General features: G+C 47.5%; 1 protein-coding gene across 1 annotated transcript in view; it reads left to right on the top strand.

The window, feature by feature from the left end:
- AKAP10 (A-kinase anchoring protein 10) overlaps positions 1-17,232 on the top strand; it is a 31,909-nt gene extending 14,677 nt beyond the window's left edge. The window contains exons 3-15 of the mRNA XM_055001878.1: positions 2,770-2,952; positions 4,286-4,840; positions 7,276-7,374; positions 7,728-7,812; positions 8,163-8,286; positions 9,521-9,657; positions 10,968-11,112; positions 11,957-12,136; positions 12,681-12,790; positions 13,773-13,855; positions 14,631-14,683; positions 15,026-15,121; positions 15,855-17,232. Of these exons, the coding sequence (XP_054857853.1) occupies positions 2,770-2,952; positions 4,286-4,840; positions 7,276-7,374; positions 7,728-7,812; positions 8,163-8,286; positions 9,521-9,657; positions 10,968-11,112; positions 11,957-12,136; positions 12,681-12,790; positions 13,773-13,855; positions 14,631-14,683; positions 15,026-15,121; positions 15,855-15,860 (1,856 nt within the window). The 3' untranslated portion in view covers positions 15,861-17,232. The remainder of the gene's footprint in view (positions 1-2,769; positions 2,953-4,285; positions 4,841-7,275; positions 7,375-7,727; positions 7,813-8,162; positions 8,287-9,520; positions 9,658-10,967; positions 11,113-11,956; positions 12,137-12,680; positions 12,791-13,772; positions 13,856-14,630; positions 14,684-15,025; positions 15,122-15,854) is intronic.
- The last annotated feature ends 432 nt before the right edge of the window (positions 17,233-17,664 follow it).

Here is a 17,664-nt window from a genome sequence, read left to right as displayed (position 1 = left end):
ACATGGTGTGGAATATTTTAATTTCTTCCATCTTGGAAACAATTCCATGGGCAGTTTTTTTAGTTATATGGTCATTAACATTTGGGGCTGCAGCTAGACCTGGGCCATCAATCGGATGTCCCCATCAATAGCGTAAGGAACTGCTGTATGTTGGGAAGGCTGCTTTCGACAGTTAAGAAAAAAAACAAGGCTTAAACATTCCTCTGCTGTCCAGCACAGAAGTTCCTACCGTTTTGAACTGGCATCAGTTCCTCTGTGGAGTGTTTGTAATCCTCAAAGGTTTAACAGGTTTAGCCAAAACCGGGAAGCCGAATCCCTGTTATCCATCTCCTGTTCTGCACAACACCTTTCACTGAGGGTTTGTCATTTGCAAAGCCCTTTTTTTGCTTTCTGCCAGTAGTATTGGGGGGGGGGGGCATTTTCCTACTATCATTTGTAGTTTTTGCTTTCAACAAAAAAGAGGAGAAAACTAGCTGAATTGAATAATGCCATGTGTACTGTAATTGTTTGTCATCATCAGTGTATCTAATTCTCAACATGGCCCTATCTGTGGATACTTGATCTGGAGACTGAAGCCATGAACAGACAAGAAAGATCTTTCTACAAACCCAAGAAAGCCCTAGATTTGCTGAAAAATCTGGAATCTAAATATTATTTATGTTTGGAATAATAGAACCTGTATCCTCTGAGATCTCACAGGGCATAGTGGGGGTTGCTAGGCAGCTATAACAACATTGCCAGCTTTCAGACCTTGGTTTTTGTCAGTAATAGCCTGGAAGAGAGCCCTTTTCAGGGCTATTTTGGCCTTCCAGTCCACACCTGCTCCCCTCGTAACTGCCATGGAGGGAGAAATTATTTGGGCCAGGCCCAGCAACAACTACTGGGCAAGTCGCTACCCTGCAATTTGTGCAACTCAGCAGTGCAGCAGTGGTTAAGATTTGATGCCACACAACTTGCCTGATCCCAGCGGCAGCCTCCATACAACTTTGTGCATCTTGGCTGGAGCCCACAGTGACCACCACACAACTCCCCTGAGTGACTTGCTACTGCCTGACTTTTGCAACTTAGCTGGACTTTTCTAAGGGGGAGGCTGCTAGGGAAATGGAAAGCTGAGAGCCAGTCTGGCGAAGTGGCGAGGCAAGGATCTAGGAGACCCAGGTTGAAATCCCTGCTCTGTCATGGAAGCTAGCTGGGTGGCATTGGGCCCGTCAGGTTGCTGAGAGGATAACATTGAGAGAAAGGTGGGGCATCAATGAAGTGAATAAATAATAAAGCTGGGTTAGATCAAATAAAAGGTTGGTTGGTCAGCGGGAAGGAGATAAGGAAGCAGGGAAGGGAGAGCAGTTACGAGGCTACCAGGAAGAAAGAGAGTGTGGGGAAGAAGATAAAAGGGAAAGTGAAGGAACCCCGAATGTCCCTGTGGCTTTACCACTTACAATTAGATTAGTGCAACCTTAATGTATTTGGTATCTTCTATTCATTAAAAATCTTTTCTACGAATGATCTTATTAATGTCTCCGTACATTTAAACTACTCTGGTTTATTGTGGGTGCCTTGACACCTACCTCTTTTAACAGCAGTAGTTTACTCTCGCCTTCAGTTCGGTGGCAAAGTACCTTGCTTTGTGTTACCATTTCACTGAGGCGAAAGCTACCACAGTTCCTCTTCTGTTTGCCACATTCTGAAAAGAGAAATACTTGATTTCCCATAGAGCTTTGTATTGAGGAAGGGAATATGTAGACCTTAGAAACAAGCCCTGTAGCGAAGTCTTTCTGCCCTGGAGAACCAAGTAATTCATGCTGTGTATAATAGTGTTTAGTCAGCAGAGATAGAATATTCAGCAGTGCTGTACCTCTGTGTGGGAGTAGCTTCCAGGAGTTGGACTGAGCCAGGAATGGATGTCCTGTAGATGTGACCTGGCTCCCAAATCCACATGCTCTGACTCCCCCTCCCAACAACATTTGAATGAAGTGTTTTTCCTTGTAGTTGCATTCATAAGGAAAAGAGAAATGTTCTGCCCTTTACTGTTACATTACAGAAGTGGCCATCCTACCTAGTCATTCCATGATAATCGTGCATTTAAAAAAATGCTTTTACTTGTCTTTTTTACCCTCTTTGTGTTCATCTGTTATAATGGTCTGTTGGTATTTTTTGTTGAAATCACCTTGAGTGTATTAGCAGGCAGGAGACGTATCAGCATAGGCCGTGAGAAAATTTCTTGCTTGAATTTTATAATGCCCTTTGTTCCTAGAAGGCGGCAACTTAATTATGAAGTCTAATCACGCATGTGTATTGGAGTCTGGACAGTTTGAATAGAAAATGACAGTTATGGCCCTGGACCAGAGAATGGGCTCTAGCTTAGTTGCAGAGCATCTGCTCTGCATGTAGAAAGAACCAGGTTGAATCCTCAGCTTTTCCAATTAAAAGATCTGTGGTTGCAGCTATTGGGAAAGACCTTTCTTTGTCCAAGGCTTTGGAGAGCAGCTGCCAGTCAGAATAGGGAGATTAGAGCTAGATTGACCCATCGTTCGGCTTTATGTAGGGCAGCACAGTATGTCTCTACAGTGGCTCCTGAAAATGCCTACAGTGACTGTACCTGGATCAGCAATAAAGCGTTCCATTCAAGAAACATCTCTTCCCCTAAATTCTGCATTTAAGGAACCAGTCCACATAGAATGCTCAGTTTTATGTGTTTAAACTTGCAGAAGGTGTTTGAATAGGTCCTCTTGTGCAGATAAAAACCATGTTCCATTTCCTCGTTTCTTACAGCAGCTGCAATACCTGTACATTCCCCACAGAGAAGCACCAGAAACAGTGCGTTGCTGGAGGCTGCCGGACCAAGCCATGTGGCTATCAACGCCATCTCAGCCAATATGGATTCCTCCAGCAGCCGCACAGCAGCTCTTAAGAAGCAGCCCAGCCACATGGAGGCTGCTCACTTCGGGGACCTTGGTAAGCTTTGGTCTCTTCTCTGCATCGGTTTGGTGGGGCCCCTTTTGTTAACTGGGTGTGTCTTCTGCGATTGCAGATTTTGCTTGGTAGATTAGTGTAGCTTGCATCGATCTGGCTTTGATCAGCAAGGGAGCCTGTTTTATTTTTTGAAGAGTATTCCTGTAATTGGGAATGGAAGAAGGAAATGTTCATTATGGCCTTTGTGTCTAATGCCGTGTAGTTGCTTGTATGTTCTCTCTCATGTCCTTCATCTCAGAACGGCTGCTGTTGTGGGGTTTTGGTGACTTGGAAAATATTGGTTTGGTGGGTATGTAGATATTACAAAGATACCGTTTACCATCTTTCTAGTCCCAGCCTAGAAAGATTGGGACTGTCGCCTGCCGATCTACTGACTCTGGGCAGTGACCAGGCAAAAAGTATTGTTAAACGATGGATGAGAGACATAGAGCGCCAATGAGATTTAGCTCAGTCTCCTCATTTTATGGCCCCTAGGGAATCTAGATACGTTATGGGTATGGCCAGATATCTCACTCATTTGGATGTCCCATCTTATAGAAGAGCTTTCACCCTGGCCCGATGTGAAGTTATCCCTTCAGTGGTCATTGAAGGGATATAGAAAGATCCCATATGAGGATACCATATTTCTATATAGAAATATAGAAAGATCCCATATGAGGATAGACGCTGCCGTTGCTCCATTGGTGAAGTGGAATCACTTACTCATATGTTCTTTCGTTGTCCTTTCCATCAAGTCTATAGGGACAAGTTTATTCCCCTACTCTTAGACCCACCAATTGCAGAGGCAAATAAGGCCTGCCTGGAGAAACTCCTTATTGATGAAAATCCAACTATCTCCAGGCAAATAGCCAAATTCTGTCTCTATTTGGTTAAATTCCATAATAAAAAGAATAGCCAAACATAGTCTCCTGCTCTTTTTACGATTTTAACTATTTTAATGTTTTAAATATTAGAATTCTTGCGGTTCCCAGAGAACTATACACATTTTAAGATAAGATTTTAAATGCTAAATGTATTTTTTTATGTCCTTTACGTTTTTACGCTGGATTTAACTATTTTATTGATTGATAAGGATGTATTGTCATTGTTATGGTCTCTGACCGCAATAATTTTATTCATTCATTCATTCATTCTTTCATTTAACTGTAATTAATTCATTGCTTGTCAGGTGGTGAATCAACTTTAAAAAAATGAGTAACCTGCTGTCAAGCCTACCATTTGAGCTAAGCCAACAATGGAGGGGCTGATAACATAATTGCGCTGTGTATCTTTTCCACCAGTGGGCAAATTCCGTTTTTCTTCTCCCTTCCTTTAGGCCGATCCTGTCTGGATTATCGGGCTCAAGAGACCAAATCCAGCCTTTCAAAGACATTAGAGCAAGTCCTTCGGGACAGTGTCGCCCTTCCATATTTTATCCAGTTTATGGAACTGCGTCGAATGGAACATCTGGTCCGATTCTGGCTGGAGGCTGAGAGTTTCCACTCTACCACATGGTCCCGCATAAGAGCACACAGCCTGAACACTGTCAAACACAGCTCACTGGCAGAGCCGGTTTCCCCTTCTGTCCAACAGCACGAAAATGTAGTGTCTTCTCCCTCTGATTTGTTTAATGAACAACTGGAGGATCCTGGCCCAGCTCAGCATTTCTCTATCACACCCTCAGCTACTGAACTGAATGGCCGAACTTGCAACCTTCAGAACCGTTTGCTGCTTTGCCCAGGTGGCAGCAAACCTCGGCTCAGGTTTGGAACGTCTGAGGCAGACGACTGTTCCATTCCGAATGAATCTCAAGACTCTTCCAAAGCCTCCATGCCCAACAGAAACAGCCCCTCCTTTTCACTCAAGGACTTGTCAGGAAAACTCATGAAAGGTAAGTGTTGACTTCGCTTACTGGCTCACGCAGCGCTTCCTAAGAAACTTGGCTCATTTCATGATAGTGTAAAATGGTTTTCTCATTTGTGGAAGCACCCTGTTGCTCATGCCAGTAGGACACAGGAGAGCCAGTGGACTAAGAACAGCGTTGCTGAATCGGACCAAGGGGCCTCTTGCCCTCCCCTGTCGTGTAGGCCCCTGATTTTTTTTAAACTGGTGGTTTCGGTTGCAAAGGGGCAACTTTAAATCAAGATTACCGTTTAGTAATTCATGCATTGGCTACTACAATAATTGACGATAACATTGGCTTATTATGAAATACCTCTTCAGAGTAGAGTTCGAACCTTCTTGAGATACAGCCTGGATGCCTTTTACACTGCAGAATGTATATCTGCATAGAGTGTAACTGGAATGCTACTCCCCTCTCTATGCATGTGCAGGGGAACATTGGTTTGGACGAAAGCCGGCATCCAAAGAACCATGCACTTAGTTCTATAACACCTGTGGGGGATTTGATCCTTTTTTCTCTCAAACGAATGTAGTGTCACATGTTTGAAACTGAGGAGAGTTTCAAACGCAATTTGTTATATGAATTGACTGCCTGGAATTCAGTGACAAAGTGTTTAAAAAACCCTTCGACTGCAAGCCCCTGGTTGTGAGCCTTAAACAGTTCTTTGCATCCTGGCCTTAAATGCTTGGAACCAGGGCTGGTAGTTTCTGTTTCTTCTTCATGAATGCCCAGGCTGTGTGTTTGAGAGTGCCCCAAATAGTTACTGTTTGGCACAGAGATAATTTATTTTATTGATGCAGAGGAGTTAGCCGTGTTAGTCTGTGGTAGCAAAATCAAAAAGAGTCCAGTAGCACCTTTAAGACTAACCAATTTTATTGTAGCATAAGCTTTCGAGAATCACGTTCTCTTCATCAGATGCATGATCATCATGCATCTGACGAAGAGAACTTGATTCTCGAAAGCTTATGCTACAATAAAATTGGTTAGTCTTAAAGGTGCTACTGGACTCTTTTTGATTTTATTTTATTGATTTTTATAATAATAACAACATTCGATTTATATACTGCCCTTCAAGACGACGTAATGCCCACTCAGAGCGATTTACAAAGTATGTTATTATTATCCCCACAACAAACACCCTGTGAGGTGTTATAAAATTTTTACTTCATTTTTGCTCTTTATTTCCGTCTCTGGCACGAGGCCTGCTGCCCAGGGACACTCACAGCTTACCTGTCTTCCAGTGGCAGGTGTTTCAAGGTGGGAACCACCTGCCAACTACAAACCCCCACTGGGTAATGGTTTTGCCCAGTTTGCTGAAACATGCAATGAGTGCCACATTGGGGAACAGAACTCAGAAGAGCCCTGGGTGGCATGCCAAAGAACCACATATGCCTTCCATGCCACTGAGTTAGTAGCACTGGACTAATCTGTCTATAGTAAATGGGGTGGAGGCTCTTATTGGTTAAGGTCCCCAGAGGCCATATCTTCAGGCTCCTTTTATGGATCTCCTGTTCTGATAGAGCCAAATGGAAGGATTCCTTAAAGAGGGGGAAGTTGGCTTGTGCCGTGTGCTTATGTGAAAGACAAGATGAAGTGCCTCTCTACAGCTCATGTAACAGGATTCTTGCAATATATATCAAATGCTGTGTTGCAAGGCCCCATTAAGCTCTCTCTTCTTCCCATTTTTCTTTTCACCTTCAAGAGCTAAATCTCATTTCTAAAACACTCCCCAAGCCAGCCCCTTTCTGTCCTACTTATAGCCATTCCCTGTTGGTGGCTTTTGTTTCTGTGCTGTTCTTCACACCTTTCCAGTACACAAGTTATAAAGACATGCATCCAGGGGAAATAATCCTTCTTTCTCAACAACAGGCCTCTTCCCCTGTCTCCTGCGTTTCCTGTGTTTTATGAGGGTTCACCAATATGCATGGCACACTGCCGCACAGCAGCAAGTAAAAGAAACTGTGCCCCAAGGAGCATGGAGTCTAATAGGTGATCCAGAGGGTGGGCAGGAAGGAAGAAAGGAGGGTAATGGGGAAGAGATGTGTTTTCCCTTCAGTTCTACATGCGAGGGCTTGGTTGGGGTATGGCAGGAGATCAGCAATAGCTGTTGAGAGGCCCTTCGCTTTCTGAAGCAGTTTGTCACGCAGGCTGGGGGAGGGAGGGAGGGGCTGCCGCTCAAGAAACACCAGACCCTCTTGGGGATTTGTGGTCCTTCCGCCCACAACACTTCCTCCCCTCAGAGGCTGTTGGCCCCTCAGGTAATTTCCTTTCCAAAAACTGTTCATTGTACGCGACCCAAGAACCAAGATCTCTTCATGTTCCTAAAAAAGCTTGCTGGTTGAAAACCTGTTTGTTCGTATCTTGTCATGGCATCTAGCCGGGCTCAGCATTCATCATGTCTTCACCTCTCTCTCTTTCTCTAGGTATAGAACAGGACGCAGTTACTATTTTTACCAAATATATTTCTCCAGATGCTGCTAAACCAATACCAATTACAGAGTTGATGAGGAATGACATCGTGGGTAAGTGGGAAAGCAGAATTGCCCAAACGTCAAGGGTACAGAAAGACATTTAAAGGGGTTTCCTCTGTTGTCCTTTTGGGATGTTCTCCAACAGCAACACAGAGCAGCCGCAGTCCTCACTCACCTCTCCTGTCCCTGGAATTCTCTGTGGAAAGCCCTAAGCATCAGGTGGATTTTAGGCAGTTTTAGATCTGCACCTAGGATGTGCCCTGAGGCCAGTAAATCCTGTTTCCCCCCTCCCCGCTTTTTCAAAGCACCCAGTTGTGTTTTTTTCCTTCTCATAAGGTGCTGCTGCTTCTTTAATTTTAGGTGTCTTTGCGCTAACTATATTGTATGATCTGGTGCCTTTACAGCAAAGATTTGTGGGGAAGACGGACAAGTGGACCCCAACTGTTTTGTTATGGCACAGTCGATAGTGTTTAATGCTATGGAACAAGAGTAAGTTGGAACTCCTAAGGGATGGCGGGTGTTTTTACAGGCAGTTGGGCAGTATCACTAGACTCATTTTGGATTGTTGCTGCTCAGCTGGCCTGCCTGTTTGTTTAACAATTTCCTCCTTTGTCCAGATTGTGGTGGGGGTTCCCAGGCTGGATCCCACTCCTGCCCCCTCTCAAGGATACCCATGATAGTGTAAATCCTGGTATTTAGCTGTGCCCCAAGTAAAGGTGGGGCCCTCTATGCTGCCTGTCCATATCAGCCTCCTGCGCATTGCTGAGTGGGAAGCGGGGGGGGGGGGGTCATCACAAATCGCTCTCCCTTTTTGCAAAACTCTTCTGTCCCTCATGCAGGCACTTTAGTGAATTTCTACGCAGCCACCATTTCTGTAAATACCAAATCGAGGTGCTGACCAGTGGAACCGTTTATCTGGCTGATATTCTCTTTTGTGAATCTGCGCTGTTCTACTTCTCGGAGGTAAGGGGCTTTCTTTTCCTCCTGTACTAAGAGATCCTAAGATTGAGGGAACATCTGTGTGTGTGTGTGTGGAGGGGGTCTTCATTGAGAACACCGTCTGGTAGGCCAGTGGTTCTCAGGCATATACATTCACTTTATTCTCTCCTCAACCCCCCAAACAAAGATCGCAGTGGCACTGAGGATGTTGCATTTCCTCCCCACCTCCTTCACCCACCATGGAACCTTTATAGACTTGCCAAAGAGAAGTTGTGAAAACTGCCTGAAATAGAAAAGCACAAAATTCCTGCAACAAAACAAACTCTGCTGAGAAGCAGCCATTTCAAATACCTGGCTGAGAAGTAGCAACTTGTAAGGTTCTGGAGAGTTGCCAGTTATATTTATAGTAAAAGCATTCTCTTTGCGGGTTAAGCTGCTAACAAGAAAACTGTTTTCTCTTCTCCTTCCCCCTCCCTATTGGGTTCTTCTTCCCTGCTGAGAAAGTGTCTTAACTGAAAACTTGTTGGCATCTCTAGTAGATTCTGTGTCCAATTTCTGCAGCATTTCCTGCATTTCTGAATGCCGCGCAGTAGCCCGTCCGTCCTCCTGAGGGCTGCGCTGACTGTCTCTGGCGCTGCGTCATAATCAGTAGTTCAAATCCTGCTTTGTAGCCATTCCGTGATCTCCTGTCGCCCTGGCCTTAAGAGTATAACATCAGACAAGCCCTGCTGGATCAGACACCCAGGGCCCATCACGTCCATCAACGTGTTTCGCACAGTGGTCAACCATGTGGCCCTGGAAGGGCGCTAAGCAAAGGCATAATGCCCCAAACCTCCCCTTCCCCCAGCCACGACCATTCAGAGGAGCACTGCCTTTGAACATGGAGGTTCTATTTTCCCATCACAAGTTGTCCTTCTGAAAGTTGTCCAATCTCCTTTTAAAACCATCGAGGCTATCATTGTCCTATGGCAGTGAGTTCCACAATTAATTATGCATTATTTTATTTTATTATTTTATTTTACTTTATTTGGCTCCTATTCCACCCTCCCTGCAAGCGGGCTCATGGCAGATCACGCCACTTAAAACATAATACATAATTAAATACATTATATAATCATACAGTTTGATAGAAAAATTACAATAGATAGCATTGTGTGAATCAGTACGTTTCCTTGGAAGTAGTGAATGCCCCACCCCCAGACTCTAGGAAGTGCTAAAAAAAACCCCTTACAATCTCTTCCTTAATTTTGCTTTCCAGTACATGGAGAAAGAAGATGCTGTTAATATTTTACAGTTTTGGTTGGCAGCAGATAACTTCCAGTCTCAGCTGGCTGCCAAGAAGGGCCAGTATGATGGGCAGGAGGCCCAGAACGATGCTATGATTTTGTATGATAAGTGAGTTGCTTTTCCTTTATTTCCTCCCCCCCTACCTTGCTTTCATCAGTTCTCAAGACCTGCAGTGTTGCACCTTGAAATCCTCGCCTAGCTGATTGGAAGTAATCAGAACTTCAGCTAATTTCAAACTTAGTATGTAGAAGACTCTTAAATGGGGAATGGTTCAGAACTTCATAACTAGCTCAGCTTTCTCTTTTTGTTCAAGTTGTAAAGGGGAAGGGGGAGCTTGCTTTTAGTTCCCTAACTTCCGCAGGAAGGCATAAAGTGCAGATCCCAACTTCCCTGTTAAGCTGTAAGGGCAAAAGCAGCAGCTGCCCTTTCCCAGCAGCGCCTGTAGAGAGTGAGAAGAAAAGCCCTTTGGCTGCAGGGATGGGAGGCACCCTGCAGTGGCCCATTTCCTTGGTGGTTCCTTGGAGGTCCTTGGTGTGTTAAGTTCCCAAAGCCAGCCAGACTCGTAGAGCTGATGAAGCAATAGGTTTGAGGGGGGAGCAGAGGCTGCCCTGAACATTAGTTTGCTCTAGGAAGTCTAACTCCGCTCACTTTGCCCTCAGGCTGTAATGGCATATCGGCTTTGGAGGTTTTTAAAATGCTATCTAATGACCAAGCAAGGACCTTCATTCCCTTTTTTAAGCCAACACTGGCTTTGTGACCCCACCTCATCCCAGAGGTAGCCTCTTCCAGATCAACAGCTAGTTTTAAAACGCATGCTTGGATTCTCATTGGGTTTTTTAAAAAATAGATCATTTGTACCACGCCTCTCCAGATCGGCCCTTTCCCCAAAGAATCCTGGGAGTTATAGTCCTTTAACTGGAGATGCTGAGAGTTTCCTAGAGTTCTGTTCCTTCCACGAACCACAGTTCCAAGCATTCCTTGGGTTGAAACCAGGACTGCTGACCTGAAATTGGGACACGGTGGTGATTCTGCTTCCTGACAATACCAGCATGCGTATTTTTCTTTTAAGGGGCAAGTATCTAGTTCCTGCGTCCGCAGAGGCATGCAATGTATAGGCCATGCCTGGTAAAGTCCCTAGATAATAAAATAATGAAAAGATAATAAAATGTGCAAACAAAGAAGAATGTGTGCATGGTCAGTCCCTCTCCGGGGCTCTTCTCAGAGAGAGGTTGCTAGTGGGACTGGCTGGCGGAAAGGCCGCTTTCCTGAGCCCCGTCCTGCTCCCTCACTCCAAGCGACACAACCCCCCCCCCCCCGAGAGTCTGAGCCAGGCAGATGCAGGGGGCCAGGTTTGGTCTGCAGGCTTGCCTCTGACCTCTCCGTATGTTTTGTTTCCCTTCCCTCTGGGCCGCTGGCAGGTACTTCTCTCTCCAAGCCACCCACCCTCTTGGTTTTGATGACTCCGTACGACTGGAAATCGAGTCCAATATCTGCAGGGAGGGAGGACCTCTCCCCAACTGTTTCACCACTCCTTTGCGGCAAGCCTGGACCACGATGGAGAAGGTGCGCGGGAGGGGGGGACTTTCCCATACTGCCTCTCTGTTCTCCCCTCTCTCCCCCCCCAAAAAAAAACCCTCAAAAAGCTGGGAATTACTTAAAACTAGCAGTTTTGTTCCTTCAGCCACTAACAAGGGCCGCTGTGTGGTCCAAAGTGAGACAGTATTGATTGGGAGCGGAGGAGCCTCCCAGACGTCCCAGAGGTGGTTGTCTCTTGAAGGGGACATTCCTGCCAGCTCTTGCAGGCCTGGAGGATTGAGGCAGTTACTGCCCTGCCAGGTCACCCCCCCCACTTTCTTCCCACGGGGAGGGAGAGGGGTTAAAGCCACGAAGCAGCTGGCTCAGTGCGGTGTGCCTTGGAGTGGCCACGGTCGCCTTTTAGCCAGCCATCAGCCAGTTTTCCTAAAGCCAGCCATAGCAAGTTCTGTGTGCCATGCCTCTGTTCAAAGGTGCTAAAGCAGAGAGGAATTTTAAACGCCTCTGTCTCTGGAGCCCACCTCTAAGCTGAAAATGGAGTACCCTTTTGCCCTTTCCAAAAACACTGAATTCTGGCCTGCACTTCCTCCCCCCCTTTCCCACTGCACCGCATGTCTTGTTTGTAATCATCTCTCCCCACCTCTCACATTTTCCTCCAGGTTGCTCAGGATGGCCAGCACTCTTCCTCCCACACCACCTCTGCCTTTCTGTAGTTAGGTTAGGCTGCAGTGCCCAGAGTCAGGTTCGGGGGGGAGCAAGGGGTTGCCCCCCCCCGGTCCTGATCCCACACGCAGACCACGGCCCCTGTGCTGGATCTCTGCAGACAACCCCGAGCTGCTCTTTTGCCTCCTTTTCCTCCCCTGCCTCTTTGCAGGTGTTCCTGCCTGGCTTCCTGTCCAGCAACCTTTATTACAAATACTTGAATGACCTCATCCATTCAGTCCGAGGAGACGAGTTTGCAAGCGGAGGAGTTGCACTGACAGCTCACGGCGCTGGCTGCGCTCCCGACAGTGACTCTCACTCCAGCACCACAGACGGCCCTTCCGCTTCCCAGGTGCGTGGCCCCGGGTGGCCCAGGCTCACTTGGCCCGACAGGTTCTTCTTTCCGCCCCTCCTCCTTTTCCTCCATCTCGGTTGGGTGCTTCGGCCCACATTCTTCTTGGTGGAAGCCATTGCTGGGCAAAGATTACGTGGGAGGGGGAGAACAGCAAGGAGAACAGGATTGCTGAGGGGTTAATGGGCGGCAGAGAGGGGAGTTAAAGGGGCCTGTGGAGATTCAGGGAGATATTGAGGGGCCGTCACGGTTCATGGGATAAAACTTCATTGGGGAGTCTCCTTCCGGCAAGCTGCTGAGCTTCACCAGTCATACTGAAACACAGTATTGGATCCAGACTTAACTGGCAATTTCCATCAATTTCCCCTCCTGTTGCATTCCACTGACAGCAAACTTAGTCTGGGTTCAACCCAGGGTTGGGCAGATTCGGCAGTGTGGCCGTGCTCGCTCCCTCTCTCTCTCTCCCTCTCTCCCTCCCTCCCTCTCTCCCTCTCTCTTCATTCATTCACTCATTCCTTCCCTGAACCTGGAATTTCTGTTGCAGCCCAGTCTCAAAATGGCTAATATAAAAATCCTGAAAAACTTTGACGAAGCAATAATTGTCGATGCAGCCAGCCTGGATCCAGAGTCTTTGTATCAACGGACGTATGCCGGGTAAGGTTCCTTTGGAGAGTGGTGCGAATAAGTGGCACGGCGAAGTGATTTGGCGACCCCTGGCAGCATGGATGCTTGGGCTGTGTGGCTCTTAGGGTGGAGGGCTTGGCTCCCTTCAGCCTCTGGCATCTTGGTCGCATCACTCAGGTTGTGGTCGCTCGTTTTCCCAGCATTGAGTGTCTAGCCTTTGTGCCTGCGCAGCGTAAGGCGCCCCCTTCCTGTTTGTGGCCACGGAAGGGATTTCTGTTGCTGTCTCCCCCCTGCCCTCCATCCCACTTAGTGAGAACATTTGAGAGGTCTGAAGGCCGCACAGAGAGTAGGTGCCAGTGTCATTCCTTCTGTCTCTGGACTCAGAGCCGTGTGGTCTACCTGGCACTCGTTTGTTTTAGCAGCCACTGCATAGCTATATACCTATTCGAGGCTTCCTCGGTGTGTGAAATTGTTGATAGAGCAAAGCAGAGGAACAGGGTGAGGAGGAAAATAGAAACGGATCCCAAAAGGGAGACCTGGTGGGTGCACAAAGTGGAGGGGGCACCAGGTGGGGTATTCAGAGCAAAAAATGCGAACATGGGGTGGGGAAAGAAGGGAGCGCTTTGAGGCACAAAGGAGCTAATCGGAAGGTAGACTTGCAGAGAGACCTGCAGTCGGGCAGGGGGAGATGGAGATGCAGAGAGACGAGGTAACCCTCGTACCTTTTATCCCCTCCGTGGAGCTAGTAGAGGAGGGAGAGAAGAGAGTGAGAAGGTGCTGATGGAGTGAATTCCAGAAAGCACCAGGCTGAACCACTGTTTCCAAATGGCTGTTCTGGGCTCGTGCAGCTCTTGAGTTAATAACACTGCAAATTGGCTCCAGGAGGGAACTTCCAGATTCTTAGCCCAGCCCGTTTCCCACTCTCTGGCACCGCATTACTGAGCCCTGTTCCTACTGCGAGGGACGGTCCGTTTTCTGCGGTTCTCTCTTCACCTGCTGACTCTCACTACAGGAAGATGTCGTTCGGGCGAGTCAGCGACCTGGGACAGTTCATCAGAGAGTCTGAACCGGAGCCTGACGTCAAGAAGTCCAAAGGTCGGCTTCCTTCCTCTCTCGAGCTTTCGCCAAGTAGTTGTGGCAGCTGGTCCAAGCAGCCTTCTCCCTTGCTCTTCCGTGTCATAAGCCCTGCCCACCTGCAACCCATCTTTGCCCTAGTCAGGCCACCTTGTGCAATGTTTGCAATGTAGAATGGGAGCTCAGAAGAGCTGGCAGACTTCTTAGGGAAGGGGGGAATGGGAGGCAGGAAGATGGTTCCCAGCCATGCTTGGTGGGCGCACTTGCAAGCAGGTTTTTGTCCGTCAGTCCCTAATACCTGATAGATTTCCCCTGAATGAGGAGGCTGTGCGGTTGGCTCTTGTGGCCGATAAGGCTATCCCTATTACAACTTTTGATTTGAATTATAACATGCTGAGGGCATCTGCTGTTGGTGGCAGCGACGGAGGTGCCCTAATAACACAGAAGAGCAGCTGAGCTCTGGTCCTAGATAGGGAGGAAGGCTGCACAGAATAGGAAAGGCTGGAAGGAGGGCAAGGGGAGGGCAGGAGGAAGGGACCTGGGCAGAGAGAAGTACAGGGCACATTGCCAGGGGAAGACGAAGCAAGCAAGGCTGAATAAATGTAAGAAGCCGGATCTTTGGCTGCAGGTTTCTCACTTTCTGGTAGGAATCCAGGGTGCTTTCTCTCTTAAGCCATGCCTATTAATGGCCATCACAACCCCTCTCTGGTTCGTAGTGGCCAGAATATTGCCCTGCGCCAGGAGCTGTGGTCACTGGCTAACATTTGACCTTTCTGTCTCTCATCCCTTGCTCCAGGCTCCATGTTTTCACAAGCAATGAAGAAATGGGTGCAAGGAAACACAGATGAGGTAGGCCTGTCTGCTCATGCCTATAGCCCAGAAGCCAAAGAGAGACATTTTATCTTCGCAAGAAGAGGCTCCGGGGCTCCAAAATCAGTTTTGTAAATTAGATAGCAGGATGGCATGATTGGAACTCTAGTTCTACCCCATAAATGCAAATGTTCATCATTTGGGGCTTCTCGGAGGCGGTTTGGAGTCTAGTGTGTCAGCGCTGCAACCAGTGGGCAGCTCTCTGTGTGTGTGTGTGTGTGTGTGCGCGTGTGCGCCTCTCCCCCTCTCCCCCCATCCCCAGTCGGCTTGTAAGCGGGAGCTTGATTGCTGCCTCTTCTGACAGCACACTGTCTGCTTTAGGCCCAGGAAGAGATGGCCTGGAGAATAGCCAAGATGATCGTCAACGATGTCATGCAGCAGGGCCAGCCCAGCCAGGCTTTAGAACAAGTTACCAAGGTAACGGAGGAGGAGGGATCATGCCTCCCTTTCACCACTGGCCAGAGATTGGCTCACTGAGGGGCCAGTTTTGCAAGGGGGAGGGTAGATCAGCCAGCGGTATTGGGGTGATGGCTTTCCGTGTGTGAAGCCAGGCTTGCTGGGTGGAGTTCTCTGTTCGGCAAGCATGGAAGGGTTTGTGTGGCTCTCTGCTTGGAGTGCCCTGGAGGCGAATGCAGTACAGAGAAGAAGGAGGGGCAGGCATTAGAACCTTCTGTTGCCTTACAATCCCAAGATTCCATAACCAACAGCAACAGCGGGGGGAGGGGTTGCTCTCCTCCTTATAGAATAGTTTAGAGTGTCATTTGTGTTCCCCACACACCCTTTGTGGGCAGAGGTTTCCGGCACAGCATTAGAATACCCAAGGGCTCTCTTTTAGAGAGACTTGATTGTCAGCTGCTGCCTTGAGCTTGCAAATGCTGTTGAAGAACACACGCATGCATTTCTCTGCCCAGATGCAAGCTTGGGGAGACCCCCGGCAGCCAGTTGGCTCAATGAGTACCTTAACAGGCAAACGCCATTCCGTGCTGTTTTGCAAGATGTGGAGAACCTTCCTTGACCAGCTGCCCATTGTGGGGGGGCGCAAATGGGGGAGTTCCTTCTCTTCCTCCCCGCAAGCCTTGGTTAGCCAGCATGGCGCTGGCAAATGTGTTTCCACTTTCAAGTTAACACTCTTCCCCCTTTCTTTTTCTAGCTATGATCTTCAAAATTCCCAAGCGAGAGGGAAATTTCTGCCTCCAAAGAGGTGGACTTGTGTTTCTCACCTGCCTCCTCCTCGCTCCAGTTGGTCAACTCTTCTTTTTCCACTACCAATGGAAACCAAGCACTGTCAACTTGGAACTGCTGATGCAACCCCCACCCCCCACCCCCTTTAGAAGGAATATTGTAGGGAGGGGAGCCTAGATCTTCTCTCTTTAAGCGCAAGTTTACTTTGTTCCCCTCCCACATGTATGCAGCGTTTCCCCCAAATGAAGAAACATGTCACTGGCCAAACAGACCCCTGGCTCCATCTGTGAAGGATGATTCATGACTTTTAAAAAGTTGGACCAGACACTTAGTCTCCATTGGGGGTCAGAGGGTTTTTTCTTTCCCCATAGGTTCCTAGCCATGACCTTCATTTTTTAGAAAATTTGCAGCCAGAAGGGCACAGGGCACCTTAATCCGTTGGGGAGAGTGGAGCAGTTAGCAGTGCGTGGTCTTAAAAATCCTGGAACTGTTGAGTCTCTCCTTACTACTTGAAGTGTTCAGAACTCTCGTGCATACTGGACTTTCACAGCTTGGCGTTGGTCTCAAAAGGAGTTGGTTGCAAGTGGCTGGCAATTAGCCTAATTTCTGCCCATATTCAGCTCTTTCCTGGCTTCTGAAACATTCACTTCCCCACCGAACTTATCCTGCAATGGGCAGATGCCGCAAGGGCTGGAACGCAGGCAGGAAGAAGTTGCCTTCCGTGTCTCTCACCTGACTGGCTCCCCTTGAACAGAAACGGTACCTGTTCCTGGCTGTGTTTTTTTAAATTGCCATTTTTAAAGCCTTGAGCCACCACCTTCCATAGAATTACTTGCAAACTTTTGGGACTGACAGCTACTTTCACCCTACTTGAAGCAGCACTTCCACTTTTCTAGCCCCTGCATTGGGCAGGTAATTTACTGGAGTATCCAAAGCACTCCAGGTGGGAATCCACTCCATGTTTTCTCTCTTGCGCCTTCATTTCTATTTCAAACATTTTTTTTTCTGTTTGGAGGATTTTTTAAATGCCTGTTTGCGTTTGTTGTTTTTTGGGTTTTTTTTGAAGACTTGTGCAAAAAAAAAGTTTGAATAAAACCACCCCCACCGCACCCCAAAGCACCTGTAGAACTGCTCTTGATTGCTCTCCGACATTTCAAAAGTCTCGAGGGATGAAGCAGCCGCCTGCCCTGTGGCAATATTGGATCCTAGCAAGGCACTCTGCATCGGTTTGCCAGAAGCAAAGAGCTGGGTATCAGTTTTTGGTACTGTGTACCGCCACCTTATTGTCTCATGCCCAAGTATTCATGTACTTAAAACCATATTTAATTGTGTTTTGATTGAAAAAGTATATATATATATATATATAAATATTACAAATTTGTGTCATTTTCCTGTGTGATTTTTTTTGTCTGCAGAGGCGTACAGGCTGTGCTTGCTTCTCTACCAGCAGCAGTGAATTTGTCTCCCAAACCTCGTCCTGCCTGGATGGAGGCATAGGGAGAGCAGCTGGTCTGGGCCTTGAACTGGATTGTGATATTTTAATTGTTTGACATTATTTCTTCAGAGCTCTCCTGGCTATTCATAGATCATTACAGGGTATTCAGGGTTCCCAGGATCTTTACCGGAACACTTCTAACTCGGTGCAAAGGCAGCCTAAAAATTCTAACAGGCCATTGTAAATGCAGTGGGAGGCAGAAGAGGGCAAACAGATTCTAAAAGTTGAACTTGCTGCACCCGCCAATGAAGGCGCTTTAGGAGTTGGGAGGTGAGGTGTAGGC

The sequence above is a fragment of the Eublepharis macularius genome, chromosome 17 (assembly GCF_028583425.1).
Source record: "Eublepharis macularius isolate TG4126 chromosome 17, MPM_Emac_v1.0, whole genome shotgun sequence".
Lineage (NCBI taxonomy): Eukaryota > Metazoa > Chordata > Lepidosauria > Squamata > Eublepharidae > Eublepharis > Eublepharis macularius.
This window is presented reverse-complemented; position numbering and strand designations above follow the sequence as displayed.